Source organism: Lactuca virosa, chromosome 5, assembly GCF_052849685.1.
Source record: "Lactuca virosa cultivar CGN04683 chromosome 5, Lactuca_virosa_CGN04683_v6, whole genome shotgun sequence".
Classification (NCBI taxonomy): domain Eukaryota; kingdom Viridiplantae; phylum Streptophyta; class Magnoliopsida; order Asterales; family Asteraceae; genus Lactuca; species Lactuca virosa.
Genome location: NC_136430.1, coordinates 414769493 through 414795071, shown reverse-complemented (window position 1 = coordinate 414795071; position 25579 = coordinate 414769493). Strand labels below are relative to the sequence as shown.

At 40.1% G+C, this 25579-nt stretch overlaps 2 protein-coding genes across 5 annotated transcripts; one reads left to right on the top strand and one right to left on the bottom strand.

Annotated features, from left to right (window-relative positions):
* Window positions 1-17234: 17234 nt before the first annotated feature.
* Window positions 17235-21917, top strand: NEK5 (Serine/Threonine kinase catalytic domain protein). 3 transcript variants are annotated; one of them, XM_079048275.1, is made up of 14 exons: window positions 17235-17829; window positions 17923-18070; window positions 18248-18314; window positions 18737-18802; window positions 19020-19063; window positions 19280-19325; window positions 19419-19499; window positions 19687-19729; window positions 19814-19863; window positions 19964-20045; window positions 20139-20188; window positions 20424-20497; window positions 20589-20640; window positions 20717-21917. In XM_079048275.1, exons 2-14 carry the CDS (start codon window positions 17943-17945, stop codon window positions 21605-21607), a joined length of 1674 nt encoding a protein of 557 aa, XP_078904401.1. In that variant the 5' UTR covers window positions 17235-17829; window positions 17923-17942; the 3' UTR covers window positions 21608-21917. The 3 variants fall into 3 exon arrangements, with proteins under 3 accessions (XP_078904401.1, XP_078904403.1, XP_078904402.1); XM_079048277.1 differs by having other exon boundaries at window positions 17918-18070; XM_079048276.1 differs by having other exon boundaries at window positions 17905-18070.
* Window positions 21918-24046: 2129 nt separating this feature from the next.
* On the bottom strand, window positions 24047-25133 carry LOC145112065 (small ribosomal subunit protein uS10y). 2 transcript variants are annotated; one of them, XM_079048278.1, is made up of 4 exons: window positions 24985-25133; window positions 24758-24879; window positions 24426-24539; window positions 24047-24321 (listed from the first exon to the last, which is right to left on the bottom strand). In XM_079048278.1, exons 2-4 carry the CDS (start codon window positions 24867-24869, stop codon window positions 24179-24181), a joined length of 369 nt encoding a protein of 122 aa, XP_078904404.1. In that variant the 5' UTR covers window positions 24870-24879; window positions 24985-25133; the 3' UTR covers window positions 24047-24178. The 2 variants fall into 2 exon arrangements, with proteins under 2 accessions (XP_078904404.1, XP_078904406.1); XM_079048280.1 differs by having other exon boundaries at window positions 24996-25125.
* Window positions 25134-25579: the final 446 nt, after the last annotated feature.

Sequence of the window (25579 nt, the reverse complement as noted above, 5' to 3'; positions counted from 1 at the left end):
ACCCTTTGATTTGTATTTGGAATTGATATTGTTATGATATGTTAGATCGGTATCCTGGTAGATAGGATGGTTGTATGTTGGTATGATCTGTTAGGTCAGTATTCTGGTAGACAGGATGGTTATATGTTGGTATGGTATGATAGATCGGTATCCTGGTAGAGAGGATGTGGTTATGCTTAGAGACTTGTAGTTGGTCTGACTGTCTGTATGCTGGTAGGAGATTACCTGTTATGTGTGCACATGATTGATTGGTAGTTGAGGGTATTCCATCCCGAGGATGATAGGACCCTAGTATGTTATCTCTATAGTCCGTAACATGATTATCTTATATAGGTGCACATGTTTGATTTGTTGTGGGTCGTGAGTATTCCATCCTGAGGATGATTGGACTCATAGTATGTGGGCATTCCAACCCGATGGTTGAGGGGTCTGGGGTATTCCATCCCGATGGATGAGTGGACCCATAGTATATGTGCTATGTGTGTAGTGTGTGGGCATTCCAACCTGATGGTTGTGGGCCGAGAGTATTCCATCCCAAGGATGATTGGACTTGTAGTACGTTGGCATTCCAACCCGATGGTTGAGGGGCCTGGGGTATTCCAACCCGATGGTTGATTGGACCCATAGTATGTTGGCATTCCAACTCGATGGTTGAGGGGCCTGGGGTATTCCATCCCGACGGATGATTGGACCCATAGTATGTTGTTTGTTATTATATGAGTATTGTTGTGCGTATGGATATTTTGGGGGTAACTCACTAAGCCTTCGAGCTTACATTTATCGATTATTGTTTCAGGTACAGCGGATGACCGCGGGAAGGCGAAGGCGTGACCGTACACTTCCTCGATTGATGAATATGATTTCTTGTCGTTACAAATTAAAAATGAAAAGTTTGGTTTGAAATTTCGTGTTGTTACAAGTTGGTATCAGAGCCTTGGTTTGAGGGATTCGGATACACCTTCGGGTATGTTTGGACTCAAACTGAGGATTTAAGAAAAAGATTTCAAAAGGAAACGATTTTTCTAAAATGAGTAAGAGATTTTAAGAAAAAGCGGAGACGAGCAGTGTGTACAATCAGCCAGCGCCCGAACGGTGATTTCCCAAAATACCCTTATTTTATGTATTATGAGATGATATGAGATATGTTATGCATGCTAGAGAGTAGGCTAGGTATTTCATGATTTAGGACTAGAGTGGCCTGATTCGTGATGCCTTAGCCTAGGGGTTCTGCTATTTGTGGTTTGCTTGAGTGCAAGTATGTAGCAGAAGGGAGCTTACGATAGATTTACTATGAGAGTAGTTGACGTTGTCGATGTATAGAGTACTTGTGAACTGGAATCCCAGGAGGAAAACTTGATGTGAACACAGATGCGGTGTGGAAGGTAGTATTGGGCCCGTACTACTGAAAACACTGAATCGGTGAGCAGCCCAAGTAAGAATCCTTGGGATGCCAGGGAACAAGCAGGGGAAGTGATCGAGTGTGAGTATACTCGAGTGAGTCTCTGATTACTTTTGTGTTGTATTACAGAGACATCATGGTGGGTACACGCCACAACCCAGGGGGTAGTGGTACCAGTGACGATGAGATCCAGAGGATGATTCATGAGGAGGTAGTCGCAGCCATTCGAGCAGAGATTCCCGAGATGTTTGGGTCTATCAAGACCACCCTGATTGAGACATTTGATGAGCGATATGCTGCTGTCACTCAGGCTGTTGCTGTTGCCGCCACCGCAGCTGTCGCTGCTGTTAGGCCACAGGGAGGTGACTCGTTGCTGTACCGAGAGTTCAGCAACACGAAGCCACCAGAGTTTGATGGGACTCAGGATCCGATAGCCGCGATGAGATGGATCTCTGACATAGAGGGATGTTTCTACACTTGTTCCTGTCCGGAGCATTTGAGGGTACGGTTCGCGCTGAACCAACTTCGCTTGGGAGCGAAGGACTGGTGGAAGTTTGTGACAGCTGATTTCACTCCTGCAGAGCTTACCGCGGTGACTTGGGAGAGGTTCACCACGATGTTTCGAGACGAGTATGTTCCCCCGGTGGAGAGGGAACGGTTGGCCCAGAAGTTCTTGTCCCTCAAGTAGGGGACTGAGTCTGTGACGGTGATTACGAGGATGTTTCATGAAAGGGCGTTGTTTTGCCCTGAGCACGTGTCTACCGAGCAGGCACGTATGATTCGGTACTTGAGCATACTGAGGAGGGATATTCGTGAGTTCTTGCGAACTTGTCATACCGGACATTTGCTGAGCTCCAGGCAAATGCCCGTAAGAGGGAGATTGAGCTAGAGACTCAGGCCAGGGACGGGGCGGAGTCTCAGAGGAGGGATAGGCAACCGGCACAGTCTCAGCCGGCATCCAAGAGGGCAAAGCCCGCTGATTCGAGATCTGGAGGCCAGAAGGGCCACACTTGTGGGAAGTGCGGCAAGGGACATGAGGGGATCTGTCGAGCAGGCGCTTGCTACAAATGTGGCAAGGAGGGGCATATAGCCAAGGATTGCCCCAAGAGGTTCATGGTCTGTTTTCACTGCAACGAGACTGGCCACCGAAAGGCCGAGTGCCCGCAGCTGTTACAGGGATCAGCACAGGGATCTGCCCTGCTACTGCACGAGCTGCTGAGTGTCGGCCAGCAAAGGCCAAGGTACCGAGGGCTCACGGGAGAGCCTTCCAGCAGACAGCGGAGGAGGTCCGCGCAGCACCTGATGTCATGGATGGTATGTATTCTTTTACTTATTCTATTGTTGAGATACGTTGTGCTTATATTGTGATATGTGTAGGTACTTTTCTTGTGAGTTATGTACCTGCTTTAGTGTTATTTGACTCGGGTGCGAGTCGATCTTTCGTGTCGTTAGCATTTAGCCGTCACATCAGCATCCGACGGGAGGCGTTGAGTAGACCTCTGCGAGTTTCCATAGACGACGAGCGCGCGATTTTTGCTACTGATGTGATTTGGGGATGTATACTTGAGATTTTCGGTGTTGAGTTCCCGATAGATCTGGTACCGATTGCGATGGGGGATGTTTGTGTTATTGTGGGCATGGACTGGTTGAGTCGATTCGGAGCTGTTATAGACTGCGAGCGTCAGTTGGTGACCATACGAAACCCTAGTGGGGGAGTGCTTACAATGTATGGCGAGGGTACACGATCTGGATCATCATTTTGCTCGGCTTCCAGGGCGAGACAGGGTCTACAGCAGGGTTGTAGGGGCTTTGTAGCGTATGTGATGGATACACGAGTTGCTACTGAGAGACCGAGTTCAGTCGCTGATGTTCCGATAGTGAGGGAGTTCCCGGATGTTTTCCCCGACGAGTTGCCAGGTGTGCCTCCCGAGAGGCAAGTGGAGTTCCGTATTGATTTGATTCAGGGGGCAGCACCCATCGCCAAGGCACCCTACCGCCTTGCACCGCCAGAGATGCAGAAGTTATCCTCACAACTCCAGGAGTTGTTGGGGAAGGGTTTTATCCAGCCGAGTAGCTCGTCGTGGGGAGCACTGTAACGCCCGTAGATCCGGGCTAGTCAATTTAGAGACGATAAGCATCAAAAATGATTTTTTGATGGAAGATTATTTAGAAGGATTAATCTTAACTAAGTTGTAGTATATGTTACAAGGTTTCCGAATATATAAAGAATGCCGAAATCCGAGTTATAACTAAGAAGTTATGACCTGTCGAAGTTTCGCGACAGAACCGACACGACGCTGAATGACGTAAAATATGAATTTACGATAGAGCGATATCTAGCCTTAGAGATCTAAACGAAAGTCGTAGAGCTCGTTAAACCGAGAGCGTGCATAAAAAGAACGTCTAAATCTGACTTCGTATGAGGAAGTTATGATTTTTCGAAGTTTCGACTTAGCTGTATGCAGCCCGAATACTCGAATTTCAGATCGAGTGGTTTCTAGCCGAAACTTTCTAAATGAGAATTGAAGATCTCATCGATAGTAGTCCAACGGTAAAAAGACAGACGAAAACGGACGTCAGACGAAGAAGTTATGGATTTCTAACGGAGTTTTCCTGTCCCGGCCTACTAAAAATAATATAATAAAAATATAATAAAAATAAATTCAAAATTAGCCAACGAAATCTAAACGAGAGTTGTAGAGCATAATCTCACCTACGCGTGCATATAAAGAACGTCGAAAACGGAGCTCGTATGTGAAAGATATGAATTTCTGAAGTTTGGGGCGCGAAACCCCAAAACTGTCAGAGTTCACGACGTGAATACAGTGTTCACGACGTGAACTCAGTATTTATGTTTTCTGGAGCCTGACAGACGCAAGTGGCAATGACGCACCTGATGACTATTGAATTCACGACGTGAGAACTTAAAACTCACGACGTGAGAGCTGAAAAATGACCCTATAAATAGAAATCGAGGGTCAGCCGATTTTGGTTGCTCTATCTCTTCTCTCCCACTTCCGATACCCTCTCTAAGCCCTATTTTAACCCCCCGAAGCCCCGGTATCATCCCGAGACACGAAGCAAGTCCCGAAGCCCAAAGATCCCGAGAAGAAAAGAGTTTTCGAGCCGAAACTCTGCCTGCGAGAAGCCCGATGTGTGAAGATCTTCCAGTTTCACCGAAGAAGTACTACTCTTAGAGCCGTAGTGCTGTCCGATCATCTTCTGATCAAGTAAGTGTATAGTCCCTTTCATAAACACGATTTTAATACAAGTATTGTTTGAATGTATTAAGTATATGTTTGGTGTGAGTGTATAGTCTCTTTCATAAACACGATTTTAATACAAGTATTGTTTGAATGTATTAAGTATATGTTTGGTGTGAGTGTATAGTCACTTTCTTCTATCACATAATTATGAAGTATTTGATATGAAATACGTGTTATGTGTACATATTGTTGTTTATATGTGAGAATGCATATTCAATTTCTTCTAACTCATAGATATGATTTATTCTCTATGAGATACGTGCTAGGTGTTATATATTGTTTGTCTATTTGAGATGGGCGTGGAAATTGATGTTTTATATAAGTGTTAAATGATTTAAACTGTGTAAGTATTTATATATACGAAAATGTTGGGTAGAACATGGGTAGATGGGATAGTTGGTGTGTGATGGAAGATGGTATGAGTAAACCTTGGTGACTATGGAGTTAGTGCCTATTGTATAAACCTTGGTGACTATGGAGTTAGCGCCTACTGTTAAGTAAACCTTGGTGACTATGGAGTTAGCGCCTATTGTATAAACTTTGGTGACTATGGAGTTAGCGCCTACTGTTAAGTAAACCTTGGTGACTATGGAGTTAGCGCCTACTGTTAAGTAAACCTTGGTGACTATGGAGTTAGCGCCTATTGTATAAACCTTGGTGACTATGGAGTTAGCGCCTACTGTTAAGTGAACCTTGGTGACTATGGAGTTAGCGCCTGATAGCTATGGATTTAGTACCTGATAGATAAACTTTGGCAGCAATGGACTTCGTGCCAATTCCTTAGGTCAATCCTTAGGAACGAATGAATAAAGGATAGTTGATTCTTAGGGTAAAACCTTAAGAAATAAAGAAGATAATGGGGATGGGTAATTGGGTTGATTGTTTGATGATTAAATATAATAATTATATTATTGTGGGTTGAAAACCCTATATGCTCACCAGGCTCCCAAGCCTGACCCACTCAGTTTTCTTTGTATCACAGGTATCGATACGAAGACATATTTCACTGAGAGATTAAAGGAGATATAAATCATTGGTGATAATGAATGTAAGTTCTGTTTATGATTTTGGTCTGTATCGGAACATGACATCGCGAGATTTTGTTATTTAATGAAAATACATTTCTTTAAAGAAATGCTTTGATAAATTCTTATCACATTTTGTTTTGGGAACAAATTCCGCAACTGTTTTCTTTAAACGATTACTCTGATTTTAAAACAAAGCATAAACAAATCGGTCTTTTCTGGCCGTGATTTTGGGGATGTCACAAGCACCGATCCTTTTTGTCAAGAAAAAATGATGGTTCACACCGAATGTGCATTGATTACCGGGAGTTGAACAAGCTGACGATCAAGAACCGTTATCCACTACCAAGGATCGACGATCTGTTCGATCAGTTGCAGGGTGTGTCTTGGTTTTCCAAGATTGACTTGAGATCTGGGTATCATCAGATGAGGGTGCGTGATGAGGATATTCAGAAGACAACATTTAGGACTCGTTATGGGCATTACGAGTTCGTGGTGATGCCTTTTGGGCTCACCAATGCACTGGCAGCGTTTATGAATCTCATGAACCGGGTGTGCAGGCCTATGTTGGATCGATCGGTGATCGTGTTCATCGACGATATCTTGGTGTATTCGAGATCCAGAGAGCAGCATGAGGAGCATTTGAGAGGGATCCTTGGAGTATTGAGATCGGAGAGGCTTTATGCCAAATTCTCCAAGTGTGATTTCTAGTTACGAGAGGTCCAGTTCTTGGGGCACCTCGTTAATGAGAATGAGATTTTGGTCGATCCGGCGAAGATTGAGGCTGTTATGAGTTGGGAGGTGACGAGATCCCCTACCGAGATCAGGAGTTTTCTGGGATTGGCCGGCTACTATCGGAGATTAATCAGAGATTTCTCCAATATTGTCGTTCCTCTCACCAGATTGACCCAGAAGGGCGTTACCTTTACTTGGGGTCCCGAGCAGCAGACCTTATTTGAGACTCTTCGCCAGAGATTGTGCGAAGCCCCGGTGTTAGCCCTTCTTGAGGGGATGGAGGACTTTGTGGTTTACTGCGATGCGGCTATATCTGGGTTGGGTACGGTGCTTATGCAGAGAGGGTACGTGATAGCATATGCATCGAGGCAACTGAAGCCTCATGAAACGAGGTATCCCACCCACGATTTAGAGTTGGGGGCAGTGGTATTCGCCCTGAAGATTTGGCGCCACTATTTGTATGGGGTTCGGTGTACCATATACACGGACCACAAGAGCTTGAATTATCTGATGGATTAGCCCAACCTAAATATGCGTCAGAGGAGATGGTTGGATGTGGTAAAAGATTACGACTGTGAGATCCTGTATCATCCGGGGCAAGGCTAACGTGGTAGCCGATGCCCTAAGCCGCAGGGTGGAGAGTGCCCCGTTTCGAGATGTGTGCATGAGGATGACAATGGTGACTCCGGTGTTGGATATAATTCGAGAGGCCCAGGCGGAGGCCGTGAGACCAAAGAATCGCAAGAGAGAGCGGGTGATTGGGCAGATGTCCGAGTTTGTGACGGACAACCGAGGACTTATGACCTTTCAGTGGAGGATTTGGGTGCCCTATACAGGCGGAGCTCGACGTACACTGATGGAGGAGGCGCATAGATCGATATTCTCGATCCATCCCGGGGCTACTAAGATGTATTTGGACCTGAAGAGAGATTATTGGTGGCCCTGTATGAAGAGAGACGTTGCGTGGGTAGTCGAGAGGTGCTTGACCTGTCGTCGGGTTAAGGCCGTGCACCAGCGTCCTCATGGCATGTTGCAGCCACTGGAGGTTCCCTAGTGGAAGTGGGAACAAATTTCTATGGATTTTATCACCAAGTTGCCACGGACCGCGCGGGGTGTCGACGCGATTTGGGTGATTGTGGACCGGTTGACGAAGAGCGCTCACTTTCTTGCTATTAGTGAGAGCTCTTCTGCAGAGAAGCTGGCAGAGATATATGTGAGAGAGGTGGTAGCCCGACATGGGGTGCCGATATCTATAGTGTCAGATCGGGATGTGCGATTTACTTCCAGATTCTGGAAGAAGTTCCACGAGGAGTTGGGAACGCGTTTGCATTTTAGCACAGCCTACCACCCATAGACAGACAGACAGAGTGAGCGGACGATTCAGACGCTCGAGGACATGCTTCGAGCATGCGTTTTGGACTTCAGTGGAAGTTGGGACACATACCTACCCTTGGTTGAGTTTTCTTACAACAACCGCCACCATTCCAGTATCGGCATGCCTCATTTTGAGCTTCTTTATGGGAGGAGGTGTCGGACCCCCATCTGTTGGGGAGAGGTGGGGCATTGAGTGATGGGTAGCACTGAGATAGTGCTAAAGACGACTGCGCAGATTCAGCAGGTCAGACAGAGGTTACTGACGGCTCAGACTCGCCAGAAGAGTTATACGGACAGGCGACGATCCGATCTTGAGTTTCAGGTTGGAGATTTCATTCTCCTGAGGGTATCCCCGTGTAAAGGGGTGATACGGTTTAGGAAGAGGGGCAAGCTGGGACCCCGATACATCGGCCCTTTCAGGGTGACCGCTAGAGTGGATAAGGTAGCATATCGTTTAGAGCTACCTGCGGAGTTGAGCCAGATCCATGACACCTTCAACGTGTCCCAATTGAGGAAGTGTGTGGCCGATGAGATGACAGTGGTACCACTATAGTATATTCAGGTGGATGCGAGCCTGAATTATATCGAGAGGACGATCGCGATTTTGGATCGGAAAATTAAGGTTCTGAGGAACAAGGAAGTGCCTCTGGTCCAGGTCCAGTGGCAACATCGGAGAGGATCCGAACTGACTTGGGAGCCAGAGTCGGAGATGCGAGAGCAGCGTCCAGAGTTATTTATGGAGCACGACTTCGAGGGCGAAGTCTAATTCTAGTGGGGGAGAATTGTAACATCCCGGGATCATGTATATCTCTTTGGCCCTTCTTCTTTCCTTAAGTTGTCAAATTTAGTCCTTGAGAAGATTATAATCGAGTACGTTGGGCGTACGGGAGTATACGCTGCGCGTACTCATGAGCGTGTTCTTGACGCGGAGGTCACCCAGTACGCTGGGCGTACTAGGCTCAGGATGAAAACCCTAAATGAGGGGTGAGCCCTATATAAAGAACATGATGGCCTCATTTCTGGCCACCATTCCCAGACACCAAAACCTCTAAACCCTAAATATTCGTCCTTGTAGCTGGAGAGTGCATCTAGGAGCTTGTGAGTACATCTTTGTGATCTTGAGGTGGAGAAAGAGCTTGGAAGAGAAGGAGTGAGAGCCCAAGAGTTTGGATCTGAGCTTAGCTACGTGAAAGGCTTCCTAAAAGGGTATAAAGCTTCAAGCTTTCTTATCCTTTGCTTTGGTTCATTCATTTGGTGTATTTAGGGTTTTAGCCCGAAAAGGTGGAGACTTTATGAGTAAATGAGCTCCAAAGACCTTGATCTACCCCTTTTCAGTGTATAATGTGATATAGAGTCATAAAGATCCTATCTTGGACGTTAAGAGTGAGCCATGCATGAGATGTGAGCTTCTTAAGGAAAGGGGTTGTGTGTTTTGAGTGTTGGTGACCTTTTCAGCCATGCAAAGGCTTAAAGTCGCTGACTTTATGGATTAAGAGACATTAGAGTGACCGGATCTGATATATGAGTCCATGTCTTAACTGATTAAGACGAATATTGTAAGGAGTGTGAAACTAGGGCGTACGTTGGGCGTAACCCCAGTACGCGCAGCGTAGGGGTCGAGCACCCCCAATTCTGCATAGCAGCCGAGTACGTCCAACGTAGGGAGGTGGAACGCGCAACGTACTCCCTGCTGTTGACTTTTGTTGACTTTTAGGGTTTGGTCAAGATTGAGCACTATTAAGCCCATGGAGGGGTAAAATGGTCTTTTACCCTTCTGTGAGTTGTAAAAGGGTTAGTCTAGCTTATTGGGGGACAATATTAATTAAGTATAATTATTATGTGTTAGGCGGAGGCTAGACCGGTGGGTAGAGTCCGAGATCCCGGGTACGAGATTTTCATTCATTAGCTTACGAGGTGAGTCTTCTCACTATACCTTACCCCCGAGTGGTAATTATGTGTGACCGAAAGGTCTTATGTGTTTATAAGTGTTATGAGATATATGTTCTATGTGATATGTATATGTTTGCATGGTTTGGACCGGAAGGTCAACAGGGTGTGGACCGGAAGGTCAACAGGGTGTGGACCGGAAGGTCATCTTCGGTAAGACCGGAAGGTCTACCAGAGTTGTGGGACCGGAAGGCCCCACTAAGACACATTGACTGGAAGGTCTCTTATAGCTATAGCCTCAAGTGGCTAATTATATGTATGTGGTATTTTGGAGAACTCACTAAGCATGCGTGCTTACTGTATTATGTAATATGTGTTTCAGGTACTTCAGAGGACCGCGGGAAGGCACCGGCATGATTGTACACACGCACACATTTGAGATAGAGTTATCTTGTGGATCCTGGATTTGACATAATGTTTTGAAAACTTTGTTAACTGATATTTGGTGTTTTAAAAATATAATGTGTGTTTTATGAAATTAAAAATGAAAAGTTTGGTTTGAAATTTCGTGTCGTTACATCCATGCTCCCGGATCGGGTATGTCTGATCCATACTCCCAGATCTAAAATTTACCTCCTTACCAAATCCATACTCTCGGATCGGTTATGTCTGCTCCATACTCCCAGATCTAAAGTTTACCTCTTTACCTAATCCATACTCCCGGATCGTGTATGTCTGATCCATACTCTCGGATCTAAAAACAAGTAACTATGTCCTAACCATACTCTCGGACTAAGGACAACTAACTAAGTCTAATCCATACTCTCGGATAAATGACAAGTTTTAAAGTTATTCCCTCCGTGTATATCTCACTCGTACTCACAAGGAGATAATACCTAATATCCCTCTTAATTTATTTAGGTCTACTCTGTATCCTAAATCATCATATATTTATCAGATATGCTCTTAACACGTATTTCAGGCAGTATCAAAACCAACTATTTCATATACCCATGTTCTACCCAACATATTCGTAGATATAAAATACATATACAGTTCAGATCTAAAGAAAACGTTTAGATCTGAAAAGAAAATACATATACGGTTCAGATCTGAAGAAAAAGGTAAAGATATGAAAAACAAAGTTTAAATCTTTCATCCAGCATCAATCTCGAGTATAAAATACATATACGGTTTAGATTTGAAAAAGAAAGTTTAGATCTGAAATGAAAAAGTTTAGATCTTTCATCCAGCATAGATCTCAAGTAAACAGATAATATGCACACATAGCACGTAATTTACATAAAATACTTTATATCTATGTGTAAGATGAAAGTAATTATGCACTCACACATAAACTCTTTAACAAATATTTAACTCTTTAGCAGATATTTAATACTTTAATTAATACTTGTATTAAAATCATGTTCATGAAAGGGACTATACACTCACCTAATAAAGTGCTGATTCCAACTTGGACAACGCTTCGCTTCTTAAAAATATGCTTTCCTTTGACAAAACCGGGTGGTTTGCTTAAAAACCGGGCTCTGCGGGGGCAGAGTTTCTAAACCGAAAAACTATTTTTCTCGGAGCCTTCGGGCACTCCGGGGCTTTCTTTAGTGCTAGGGAGGTTTCTTAGGTTTCTGGGGTGTTTGGGGAGGTTTAGAGAGAGAGAGAGAGAGTAGACAGAGAAAGAAGTGCGAAATGTGTGAGAAATAAGGTTGGTCGCGCACCTCTATTTATAGGCTGAAGCCTCTCATTACGCTGGGTGGCCTCGCAATCAGTCTCGCAATTTGCCTTTCCGTCTTCTAAATTTCATAACTTTCGCATACGAGCTCCGTTTTCGACGTCTTTTTATCCACACGTAGGTAGAGACGTGCTCTAAAACTTTCGTTTAGACTCCGTCGGTTAATTTTGACTTTATTTTTAAAGTTTTTTTTAACAGGCTGGGACAGGAAAAATCTGTTAAAAATCCATAACTTATTCATCCGACGTCCGTTTTCGTCTGTGTTTTTTACCGTTGAACTAGTATTAATGAGATCTTCGGTTCTCGGTTAGGTTGTGTTGGCTAAAAATCGGTCGATCGAATATTCGAACCCCGGGCTGCATACTACTAAACCAAATCTTAGAAAATTCATAACTTCCTCATATGAAGTCTGTAACACCGTAAATTTTCAAACAAAATTTTCATTTTAAAATCACATAATTCTCATAACACATTTCACAAAAAATCCCATTTATTTAATTTACAAACGTATCTCCATAATTATTTAATTAATAACCCAGGATCCTTAAAACATAACTCTTTCTCTGGTGTGTACAATCAAGTCGGCGCCTTCCCGCGGTCCTGAGAAGAACGTGAAACACATATCACATAACACGGTAAGCACGAAGCTTAGTGAGTTCCCCAAAATACCACACATATCTCATTAGCCTCTCATGGATATACTCCGATAAGACCCTCTGGTCAATGTGTCTCAGTGGGACCCTCCGGTCCCACAACTCGGGTGGACCCTCCGATCCTAACTCAGTAAGCTCAGAATAATACACAACATAAATCACAAAGACATAATGCAGGATATCAAAATACTCAATATAAGCACATAAGACCCTCCGGTCACACTAAGGTTACCACTCTAGGTAAAGTATAGTGAGAAGACTCACCTCGGAGCAAGCAAACAATTACACCTCGTGCACGAATCACCGATCTAGCCTCCGCTTAACTCATATGATAATTATCTCTTATTAGAATCATAACTCTAAATAAACTCATACTAGCCCCTCTCTAACTCTTGGGAAGGGTAAAAGACCATTCTACCCCTCCATGGTCGCCATTACTCACATTAGGTCAAAACCCTAAAAGTCAACAGAAGTCAAACTCGAGTCAACAGTCCATGTTGACCCAACTCGTCGAGTGCATCAAAGCAACTCATCGAGTCCCTTCGTTTTCCTCAGAAACCTCATGAAACCCAACTCAACTTGTCGAGTTGACCCGTCAAATCGCCGAGTTATCATATGTTCAATCTCATCGCGAAAACCCTAGCCGCCTCGTCGAGTCAGCTCATTGACTCGTCGAGTCCCTTAAGTCAAATTCCCATTCAGACGCTTTAAGGCAGAACCCATGCCCCATACTACATATCTGACTTCCTAAGGTTCGATTATGACGTAAAGCTTCGATCTTTACGTTCATGCATGACATATTTCCTCCATAATGCCAAATCAAACTCCCACAAGGGTTAGATGCACAAGATCTTATCTCTAGCTCAATAAAGTTCGGGTATTTGGACTCACAAGACCTCCTACATTCCAGATCTGGGGTTTCAACCTCAAATCATGCTCAAGGGACTCAATAACGCAAGGTGGATGGGAGAAAACCCTAAAAACTCCCCCAAACCAAGATCTACACAAGGAAATATCAAGTTAGCATCTTTTTACCTCCAACTGAAGCAAAACTCTGATGTAACCCTAGATCTAAAGCCTCCTCTTGATCCAAGCTTTGATACTCTCCTCTTCTCCTTCAATGATTTACCAAAACACTCAAATATTAGCTTCATCACTCTCTCGTAGCTCCAATGACCGATTAGGGTTTCACACAGGGGAGTTGGGTAGCTGGTGAGGCGGAAATGAGGACATAAGTTCCTTTAAATAGGTCCCAACCCCAAAGATTTAGGGTGTAACATCCCAATTTTCAAGACCAAAAATTTTGTTTTTTAATCATATTACTTATAAAACAGTTACTGAAAAACATCATCATCATCATTTCAATTCATCAAACCATAATCACATGTCTCAAAAATCATATCATCAAAATAGTAATAATATCAGAGTACAATCCCATGGATCTCAAAATGCGGAATCATGCGTGTGCGATGCGCTGCTACCGTGCCGACTCCTTCCCCTTCGACGAAGAGATACCTGAAACCAAAACTGAAAACCGTAAGCACAAAGCTTAGTGAGTTACCCCATCATACCACATACCATACAACATACATACTGTTGGGCAATTCTGGGGTACCCGACCTACCCATGTCAAGCAGTTATGGGGTGCTGACCTACCCGTGTCAAGCAGATTTGGGGTGATGACCTACCCATGTCAAGCAGTTCTGGGATGCTGACCTACCCATGTCAAGCAGTTCTGGGGTGCTGACCTACCCTCCGGTTTATCCCAACTGGCTACGGGGACTATTTCACCCCTACTGCTACCACACAAAACATAGCATAAACATATTGTCAGACATATCTGGGGTGCCGACCTACCCGTCAGTCCTAACAACCGAACTCGGGGACTACTCCCCTCCTACCACTAACACATACAACAGATCATGCTAGCACATAAAACACATCAGGTAGTAGCAGACCTAGATAATTATCACAAAGACAATCATCTATCAACAGCTTCTATTAGTGGGCCGACATTGTGGCTGTAGACCCACCGCTACTGGAAGGTAACTCACCTCAATGTCGTGCAGTCTGAACTGTCCTCGATGCCGGGATCAACTCCTCTCAACTCATGCACATGACAACCTTCCTTAATTTACCTTTACATACCCTTAACCCTTACAAGGGTTAATCAGGTCAGAGCCCAGGTCAAGGTCAACCCCTTGGTCAAAGTCAAAGTCAAGGTCAACCCCATGTCAAAGTCAACGTCTGGTTGACTCAACTCGCCGAGTTGACCCAGCAACTCGCCGAGTCCCCAAATCCTCAAAACACTAGAACCTCGATCTTACTCACCGAGTATTGCACACACTCGCCGAGTTCTCCTTCATACAAAGTCGGGACCTTCTTCATCTGACTCGCTTAGTTCATCCTTGAACTCGTCGAGTCCTTCTTCATGCAAGAAGACACATTTGGCCCTAGACTCGCCGAGTTCTTCATAAACTCGTCGAGTAAGCCTTCATGTAGTTAGGACTTGCCTTGAACTCGCTGAGTTCCATGATTTCCAGGTCCAGATTCACATCTATCTTGTTGAGTCCTCTTCTAGACTCAACCAGTTCAACCAAAGCAGAAAAGGGTTGGGGAACCATACCCCAACTCGCCGAGTCCCATGAACGACTCGCCGAGTCCCCTAAGGTCCATGTCCATATAGTTGATTTCAGTCGGGTTTAACACATCCAAAACATAGATCTAGCTTCCTAGGGTCCACAATACACGTAAAGTTACAAACTTGACGTTCATGCATGGGGTTTTTGGCTCAAAAGGCTCTAAAATGGGGTTTATATGATGCATGGGACTCCCATGGCCATAAAGTTGGCACCTTTATGCCATGGGAACCCCCCAATGGTTCCAGATCTGAAGTAATACCCCTCTATAACCACAAAATCCCGAGAATGGCACTTCTAAGGCTTAGAAAATGTAGAAATGAACCCTAACTAGAGATCTAAGAGATAGATGGTCAAGGTTTTAGCTTTATACCTCAAATGAGTTGGAAATGTGCCAAAACCTCTGGATCTTCTTGCTTCCTCTTGATCTCTCAAGCTTCCTTCTTCTTCTCTAACTTCAAACACACACAAATGGCACCAAAAAGCTCAATAACACTCAATAAATGATTAGGGTTTTGAGTTAGGGCTTCTCTGGACTGGGAGGGACGATGGAGGCTGGGTTGGGACAAGATAAGGTGCAAACCCTAAATATTAGGGTTTCATCTAGACAGTCCTACTCGCCGAGTCGGGCTCCCGGCTTGTCGAGTAGGTTACTTAAAACTCGTGTCCAAAGTCTTGTCTACTCGACGAGTTGGGCCTCCAACTTGCCGAGTCCCAGTGTAAAAACATACAATCTTTAAATTTAAAATACGTACCGGGAACCGGGCGTTACATAGGGTTTCATCTTACAGCGCCAACTCGTCGAGTCGGTCTTTAAACCCTCGTGCTCAAACTAACTCTACTCGACGAGTCGAACACCCAACTCGTTGAGTCACTCATTAACTAAATAAATGAAGCACCTCAGAGTCGGGATGTTACAAAGTCAGATTTGGGCGTTCTTTTTATGCACGCTCTCGGTTTAACGTATTCTACGATATTCGTTTAGATCGCTAAGGCTGAAAAGCACTCTATCGTAAGTTCACTTTTTACGTCACACATCGTCGTGCCGGTTTTGTCGCGGAACTTCGACAGGTCATAACTTCTTCGTTATAACTCGGATTTCGGCGTTCTTTATATGTACGGAACCCTTGAGACATATGTTATAACTTGCTTAAGATTATTTACTTTAAATAATCTTCTATCAAAAAGTCATTATTAATGCTCATTGTCTCTAAATTGACTAGCCCGAATCTGTGGGCGTTACACTTGGTTAGGAAAGTGAGTGTGGGCGGGGGACCGTATCTCACCACTAGCTAAGTATGGACGGGGTTCCATATCTCATCATTAGCAAAGTAGTGGCGGGGCCCATGATATGCGAGGCCTTAGGAGTATAACATGTAGTATTGTGTATGAATCTTTATGTGCTAGCATGTTTATATGATTTGATTGTATATGTATAGCGGGCGAGGCCCAGTGACAGGCGGGGCCTAGGATAAACAGATCTGTATACCGAGCGGGACTCGATGCCAGGCGGGGCCTGATGCCAGGTGGGGCCTGATGCCGGGCATTGTCTGATGCCGGGCGGGGGCCTAGTTTATGTGATTATGTGTATGCTATGTGGTAGTTTGGGGAGACTCACTAAGCTTCGTGGTTACAGTTTTTAGTTTTGGTTTTAGGTAACTCTAGTAGCGGAGGAAAGAGCTCGGGATGACTGCATTGCGCACACCATGATGATTTAGCCTGAGATGTTTACTATGATGTTTTGATATAATTCTCTGATAATAATGTTCTGATATACATTTAACATATGTTTTGATAACGATATACTGATTTTGATGTTTTGAGATATTATGGTTTCTGTTTTGATAAATGATTTTTAGTAACTATGGTTTATTCAATAATTTAAAAATGAAATTTTTGGCCATGAATTTTTGGGATGTTTCACAATGCATCGGATTTCAACATGGATACATACGAAATACGAAAAATGATGGCAACATTTGATCAGTACAATCTAAATTTTGCTGAATGTTTGACATTCGACAAAGAAAAAAAACTGAAGAAAAAGGAGCGCACGAAAAGACAAGAAATTGACGATATGAAGTTTTTGATGGAAAAAATCGATATTTTTTGGGACTAACCATTGAGCTAGTTTTAAAGAAGAATGACAAAATAATGAAACAATATTTCCCCTAGATTGTTTCGTTTTACTTTAAATGTATGTTTTTTTTATGTAGGTTATTTTGTTAATGTTGATTATTTTCTAGGTTTTTTTTATGTAATTTTTAGCTTAAGTAATGAAAGTATTTCTATTTTAATTAATTATTATGTCTATTAATCATTTTTAAGAAATTATATTGATTAAAAAAAATACATGTATTGGTGTTTGTTGGTGGTGTATTTAAATTGTATTGGGATTTGTAGGGTATTTAAATTGTAGGCATTTTTCAGGTGAAGATGTTGACATCATAACCGTAGGCCACTGCTCAAAAGAAATTCCCTTGGTATATGAATGCTCTCCACTACCCCCTCCCCCGATTCAATCTGTAATTGCAAGCAAAGTCTACATTTTTCATTTACTTTTTAGTTATATATTTCTTTCTTCTTTCTCTCTCTCTCTCTCTCTCTCTCTCTCGCTTGTTTGGTCACCAACTACCCCTTTCTTTGATCCAAAATATGAAACTAACGAAGAAAAACACACACCCTGTTGTTTAATGTTTAATCATTATTTTACGAATGTTATGTCCCTTTACTTGAGTTTCTATATCCTCATCTCTCTGCGTGTTTATCTGTAGATGGAGACTATATGGTGTTGGAGCTACTTTACCTGTGTCTTATTTTTCCACCTATTTCGAGATATAAACAACTCTAAGCTTCAACTTTAATCGAGTGTTTCTGCCCCACACACATCATCTTTCTATTTCTTACCCACATTCTTGAAGCTTGATATCATCATTGTTTGAAAATTTCATAGCTTTTTATATGAACTTCTCATTTCTAGGTTTTCTTGAAAGTTTTGAGTCGCATCCTTTAAGTTTCTAAGAAAACCCACAAATTTCAAGAGATAAATTCCTTTCGTTTTTGAGTAAATCAGACAAGTTTGTGGTGTTTCCTGCTAATTTAAGGTAAAACCCACTTCGTTTTCCTCATGTTTTAGCTAATTTATCCGCTTATTTGACGTTTTAGTTTTGTAAATTCAGTCTTCTTTTTTAGCACAGTTTTCTAGGCTTCGAAGAACATGTCCCAAATGGAAGCAGAAAATGGCGATGGCAAGTCGAAGATGGATGATTATGAGGTTATTGAACAGATTGGTAGAGGCGCTTTTGGAGCTGCTTTTCTTGTTCTCCATAAGATTGAAAAAAAGAAGTACGTGTTTTCCCCAAATATTTATTCCCACTACAAAAGAAGAATTATCATTTATGTCTTGTTCTTTTGTTATTTCATATTTCTTGCAATTTCTAGGGTTTAGGGTTTCAAATGCAAATTAAATTATACACCATGAATATGCAGTTCTTGATAATCGATATTCCTTTTTGTAAACAGGTATGTCATGAAGAAGATTAGGTTGAATAAGCAAACAGAGAAGTTTAAGAAGACAGCGCATCAAGAGGTATTTCTTTCAGAGTTCTAATTAATTAATTACTACCTTTTTTCATAATTAGATTTGCATTTGAATCTTGAATATAAATTTGTGTGAACCCATTAGAAAATCCTTAAATCCTTGCCAATTTAGTATCTTAAAATTTGAAAGTAACTCATGAGACCATAATACTTAAAAAAAATGGCGCTATTTCTGGGAAGAAGAACACGAGGATACATGAATTTTGTAACAAAATATTAAATGTCAACAATCTGTGATAAGTCATAAATAGTTTTTTTAATGGGATGACTTCGACATGGATGTCATTGTGACTAATTTAAAATCATAATTTTCTGAAAGATAGCAAATGAATTGATAGTTTACTAATTTTATTGTTGTCATTCTATATAAATTCAAGATCCATCGTTTTCTTTATATGAATTTTATTGTAGATGGATTTGATATCACGACTTAATCATCCATATGTTGTGGAGTACAAGGATGCTTGGGTGGATAAGGTAATATGGACTTCTTTATTTATTTAAATTCCCATATATAAGAACAACCATTTTGAAATATACAAGGAGAAAGATTCTACACCAAGACTTTCCTCCCGATCCGTGTGACTTGAAATGACTATCCTACCCTTTTAGATTTTTTTTTACATATTCTTTCTCTTTTTGGTCATTTGTTCAAATGAATAATATAAATATGTATGTTACTTTTGTTTTGTAGGCGGGCATATGCATAGTGACTGCTTATTGTGAAGGAGGAGACATGTAAGTAACTTCATTAGACTTTTAGTTGAAATTAAAGCAATTGAAAACAAATAAAGGGAATCATTTAAAGTTTTAAACCCAAATCAGTATGAATAATTGGATTTTAAAATTTTAATGATTATAATTGAAACATAAGTAATTTTAACATGTAATGTAAGTAACTTCATTACACCTTTGGTTGAAATTGAATGATACTAACTTTTTGGTTGATTTTAGAGCCGAGCTTGTACGGAAGGCTAGAGGAGCATATTTCCCAGAGGAGGTGAATAAATAAAACTTTAACTTCATTTCTTGTTTCTTTCATTGTAAAATATTTATAATCTTCGATTATATATTGTTTTATTTTTGTTCATAGAAACTCTGCAAATGGCTAACACAACTATTATTGGCATTGGATTACTTGCATACTAATCGTGTCCTTCATAGGGATTTGAAGGTAAGCTCCTCTTTTTATTCAATTAATATTCTACTTTACCCATGAATTCCAAACTTTTCACAAGTTTGCCCTCATTTATTTTTTCCTTCCATTTCCTCAAGTGTGTTATCATTTCTTCAAATACCTTTAAACATTATTTCTCTACACAAAACTAAAATTTACAATTTTTTTTTTTGTCTAATTTCAGTGTTCCAACATATTCCTCACAAAGGAGAACGATATCCGTCTTGGTAAAAAATCAGTTATATTTTAAAATTAAATTCAAATTCAAATTTTTTTTATTCGGTATTTCTAATGACTTTGGGCATGAACAGGTGACTTTGGACTTGCAAAACTTCTCAATTTAGAAGACCTTGCTTCATCGGTAATCTACTTATTATAATATACTAATACTTTTCATGAATGGAGATTAATCTTTTATTTTTTAAATTATAATATTTCTTTTATGGCTATTGAATGTATAGGTTGTGGGCACACCCAACTACATGTGTCCAGAACTCCTTGCAGACATTCCTTATGGCTATAAATCTGATATTTGGTCACTTGGTAACAACACATTTGTCACGTTATTTTAATTTTGTAAGGTCCCATTTTGTTATGCATTATACTTTATTGTTTTTTATTCTTATTTATCCTTAGGTTGTTGCATGTTTGAAATTTGTGCACATCAACAACCATTTCGAGCTCCCGTAAGTTCTATTTTAAGCTATTTATGTTATTACATTATTGAGATTTAGTTTTCCCTTTTTTCTTTACGACTTTAGTTATTGTAGTTTTAAGATCTAGAAATTTAAAAACGACTCCTGGATTCTGTCCCATGGAAGTTGCTACATTTTTTTTATCGGAAGTTTCCAAAGTAAAATGACCAATTTGCCCACTATGATATTACAAAAAAATAATGGTCAAAGTCGAACAATCTTGCAGGATATGTCGGGACTTATCAACAAGATAAACAGATCCACGATTTCTCCTCTCCCCATCGTATATTCTTCAACATTGTAAGTATATTTTTTAAGCCCAAAAGAATTTCTAATAATTTATCTTAATCGTTAAATATAAAAACGATATTTTTTTTTGTTAATGTTCCAGGAAACAGATCATAAAAACCATGTTAAGGAAAAGTCCGGAACATAGACCAACAGTAAGTCGATAAATATTTTTATTAAATATTTTTATTATTATTTTATCTAATCATAGTATTCCTCAAAAAACAATAGGCGGCAGAACTGCTAAGGCACCCACACTTACAACATTACCTCCTAAAGTGTCACAACCCGTCTTCTGTATTTCTACCCGTGAAGCCTCCAAATAGCCCAAAAGACAACAAAACTCCAAAAAAACATTCACCCATGAAACAAAACGACACAAAAGAAAAGGAACGTGATGTACAAGTCCTTAAGCAGAAAGTACAAGTCACAAACGAAAACGCTGAAATCCCGGTTAGAAGTTTACATAACAACCCGATATTCATGGAAGAAACAAATCTCGAGACCAAAAGAGTGGACCCCACGAGTTATTTTAGTGGGGACACGAGTTGCGAGACTACAACGGTTTGCAACGGGGATGGACCGGAAAAAGTTAGCATGAAATCGAGTTCTTTGGATCTTCTTTCTAATGGAGAACAAGAGGAAACGAGTCCTCAAATTCTCGAAAAACATGACGAGGGTAATTTGGGAAATGAGAAAAAAGATAATCTTGTGGAGGAGACTACTACATCGAACACAGGTGAATTGGGTGATGAAGAGAATGTATCGAATCGGGTGATTATTTGTGAAGTGGATACGGAGGAGCAACTGCAACCGCAACCGCAACCGAGAGCCGTTGAGTCTGAACCGGTTAAGCCGGTTGTGGACCAGGAGGCTGAGAAGGGTGCACCCGTGGCTGAACCAGAACCATCGTCTGAATGGCTGAACCCGACTCAACAAAGAGCTGATGCGTTAGAGTCTTTGCTGGAGTTATGTGCAAGGTTGCTAAAACAAGAGAAACTTGAAGAGCTTGCTGCTGTTTTGAAACCGTTCGGGGAAGAAACGGTTTCTTCAAGGGAAACAGCGATTTGGTTGACTAAAAGTCTCATGGGTGCACAGAAATTTGCGGGTGGTGGATCTTGAAATCTTGGATTCGTGTTGAGATTATTGACTTTTTTTTTTTTGGATAGTTTGATAGAGTTAAGTGTGTATCTATGAGTATGAATGGTTTTGGGAGTTTAAAAGAGGATTTGAGTAACTTTGTCCTTTGAAATGTGTGGGGGGTGGTATTTCTTGGTGTAAATACGTTGACTATCTCCCACACTTTAAGCATACAAAGGGCTAAAAAATTTAACTTCTTTTGTTTGTGTGTTTGGTTGTTGGTGTGGGATCTTTCTTATATGGGTGTTGTAAGGTTGTTTATGAAGCCAAGTTTCATCTTTTTGTTGACGAATATTATGTTTATAGGGTACTTTTACATTATCTTGGAATTTTTGTTTGTGATTTTTGGTAGATATTGTGATTCTACGTAATTATGTGGTATTAGTAGAAAATAAGGTTTGCTTTTGAAGTTAGTTTTGAGTATTTTACACATTTATGGAGTTTATTGAGTTGAGGATAATTGACCAAATCATAACTTCAATCTACAATTTTTTGACTTTTTCGAGAATTCTAAACTATCTGAGGAGCACCATTCCTATATACCGTTTGTCCACTAAACCTAAAATTTTCGTCTATTAGTTTTATTTATTTAATAAGTCATAACTTTTAATAAGTACTCATTATGTTTTGACAATTATTTCAATTTTGAAGAATAAAATCCATATCAAGATTGGAAACTTGTTTTTTTTGGAATGTTCTCTGCAGAAAATGAATATTTATAACTTTTGTATTTCAGATTTTGTAATGTTTGTATTTTTGTTTGAGTTTAATGGTATAAAAAAGATAAATCTATCTTTTCAATAAATTAGGAAGATTAGACTTTAAGTCTTTTTGGAAATAAAAGGTTCTCAGGATCTAGATTTTACTTGGGATATTTTTTTTAGTCTGTAAAATCGTGATCGTGTAGTTAGATTAGGATCGAGAGATTCTACCTTAATAACTAATTTGTTTTGTATAAATTGCAATATATATCAAATACTAACTATAAGTCAATTTCACACACACACACACACACACACACAAAAAATGAACTTCAAATTTTAAAGAATCAATATATCCAAGTTTGTAATATTATGGAATAAAAATATGGTTAAATTAACTAAAGGATAATCACAAGAACGACCACAGAAGCCACATTTATATTTAACCATTTTAACATTTTTTTAAACAAGAATGACCAGTTAGTTTTAGGGGGTGATCATATCTACCGGTTTGCATTCATCAGGTTGGTTATCAGTTCTTGTTAACCATACTTTTGGTTATGTTTTTTTTACCGGTTTGGTTCCACCGGCTTCGGATACAAACCAGTTTTGGACAATAAATTCTATGAAATTCCTTAACTTTTCATTACTTATTTGTTTGAAGTCGGAATGACATGATAATTTTTTAACATGTAATTTACTATTTATATTTCATTTTAGACTATAAGTTCACCTTATTTGATATTCATTGAGTTAGAAGACGGAGTATCAAAATTGAAATGTTTTCAGCTTTTCTACATAATATTAAATCTGTAAAATTCTTTAAACCATCATAACCCATATGTTTGAAGTCCCAATGACATGGTATTTTTCCAACATGTAGTTTATGGTTTGTACTTCATTTTAGCTAGAAGTTCACATTATTTGGTTACATATTCATTGAGTTATACTCCCCCGAAAACGGGTATAAAGCTGAAATGTTTTCAGCTTCTCTACATAATGTTAATCTTTAAAATTCTTTTAACTGTCATTATTTTTTCCAAACATGTTTACTATTTATATTTCATTTTAGAAAATAAGTTCACCTTATTTGGTGACAGAGAAATTGAGCTACAATTACTTGAAGACGGAGTACCATCATCTCATTTTAAGTAAATTGTGTTTTCTTTATAATAAACTCGTTTAATACATTTAACACAGCTCAAATAATTCACCTAAACTTGTGAATACTCAAATAACTCATAAACAACTGGATAGCAAATGTTTCGTCGGCTTGCAGCCTCCACATTGCATGTTAACATTCGTTCCAATTCAATCCAAATCCTCATCCCTACTTTGTAGTGGGTTAATTCAAAATTTCAATAATTGCAAAATTAGTATTACTTAGCAACAAGTGACAAAAAGACTAAAGCGTGATTCTCATTTTAATTTTTGCAAGTCATAATTTGTTAACATATGAATAATTACGCAATATAATTTCAAAGTATGAATCTTTTTTTTCAAGGTTATTGTGGTTAGGGGAAATTATAATTATGCTAAAATGTCAAGAAAAGTGATCAATTTGTTACATGAGATCACCCATTTTGTGTTTTCCTTCTACATATTCAAAATGGTTTTAGGAATCGAAATTAAAATCTCACATGAAGTTACTACACACCGATCGAAAATACTAAACTAGGCATGAACTTTGAAATGCACTAAGTTGATGATAATACAATAGTTTAAAAATAAACACGACTCTCAATTTCTTCACTTGAAACACTTGCAAAAATACAAAATGTATTTAACCTATATGAAATCTTACCCAAGATAGAACATAGTAAATGTATGGGGGCAAACAACAGTTGGAAATCTAAGAATCAGCAATGGTGACCTCAACCTCAACACCAGGTTCAATGGTGATGGAGGTGATTTGCTTCACAACATCTGGTGAACTGAAAAGATCAATCACCCGCTTGTGAACACGAAGCTCAAATCTGTCCCATGTGTTTGTTCCTACATTATTACAAACATCAAATACAAAAATTAAATGTTGTTCTTTCATTAGAAATAAAAATGAATTTGTAGTAAAACACAAGCAAAATGAAAAGTCGAATTACCTTCACCACAAGGAGATTTCCTGGTTGTGATATTAAGAACCTTGGTGGGCATTCTAACTGGTCCCTTAACTCTCAACTTCTTGTCCTTTGCACCACGAACCAAATCAGCACACACTGTCACAAATCCCCAATTCAAAAAAGTTAGTCAAGACTCTTCTGAACAATCACTAATATAGACATCAGATGATTATTAGATCATGGTAGTTTAGTCATTTTGTTAGTAACAACCAATGAAGAACACAAATTCCCCTACACACCATAACTACTTACACAATAATGAACAGATAAGTTAAAGGATCTGCTGAAATAACTGAGGTTGAAAGAACACGGACCTTTTTCAAGATTCTTAACATTCTTGGAGGAAAGGGTAATCCTAATCTTGTGAATCTGTTCTTGAGGCTCTTCTAGCCCTGGCTTTGTTGGTTTCATCGCTGCATACGCCATCTTCTAGCTTCTGTTAAGCACAATTTCAGTTAATGTTGCCATCACATATACGAAGAGCTGATAATACATAAACAATATGTATGATCACATATACGAGGAGCTGATAGAAACTTACGGAAAATAAACCTGTAGAGATTGCGGGATTACTCCGGTACTAAGTACGGCGACGGCGACTCTACCTTCTTTACCTATTGCATTTGCAGTGGCGATGTTCGGTAGACGGCAGCAGATGATATTAAAACCCTAGGCCGATTTATAATTATAAGTTTATAACCCCGAAATGTTTCGAATAGAGAGTTGTGGCCCAACTAAACAGTTAATGTGAGGCCGAAAGGCCTCGTTTTGGTTAGCGCGATGAAATTTTACAATTGGACCTCCGATTCCGAACTAATCTAAAATTGGTAGGTTTGTTGTTGTTAAAAGTTCTTTGATCACATAAACAACATGATTATTGAAAATATAAAAACGTCAATTTTTTTGCTTTTTTTTGACGTTTTTAAATGACCACTATTTATACAACAGAACTATTTCGATTTTAAGGCTGTGAGAGTGGAGTTGTTTGTAACATCCTTGTTCCATATGTTAATTTTCAAGTTTTAATTATTTATTTTGTTAGTCTGGCCACGACGTGACATTGGAGTGCCATGGTGTGGCACTCGATTAATGAAAAACGTGCATCCGCGATTGGCCACCGCGTGAAAACGGTTTTG

What these genes read in the sequence shown, in the direction of transcription:
- NEK5 (XM_079048275.1), top strand. Translation starts at nt 17,943, where the DNA reads ATGTCCCAAATGGAAGCAGAAAATGGCGATGGCAAGTCGAAGATGGAT. An exon ending in CATAAGATTGAAAAAAAGAA is followed by an intron (nt 18,071 to 18,247) that starts GTACGTGTTTTC and finishes TTTTGTAAACAG; the next exon opens with GTATGTCATGAAGAAGATTA. An exon ending in ATCGTATATTCTTCAACATT is followed by an intron (nt 20,498 to 20,588) that starts GTAAGTATATTT and finishes TTAATGTTCCAG; the next exon opens with GAAACAGATCATAAAAACCA.
- LOC145112065 (XM_079048278.1), bottom strand. Translation starts at nt 24,869, where the DNA reads ATGGCGTATGCAGCGATGAAACCAACAAAGCCAGGGCTAGAAGAGCCT. An exon ending in TGTTAAGAATCTTGAAAAAG is followed by an intron (nt 24,540 to 24,757) that starts GTCCGTGTTCTT and finishes GATTTGTGACAG; the next exon opens with TGTGTGCTGATTTGGTTCGT. An exon ending in GAAATCTCCTTGTGGTGAAG is followed by an intron (nt 24,322 to 24,425) that starts GTAATTCGACTT and finishes GTAATAATGTAG; the next exon opens with GAACAAACACATGGGACAGA.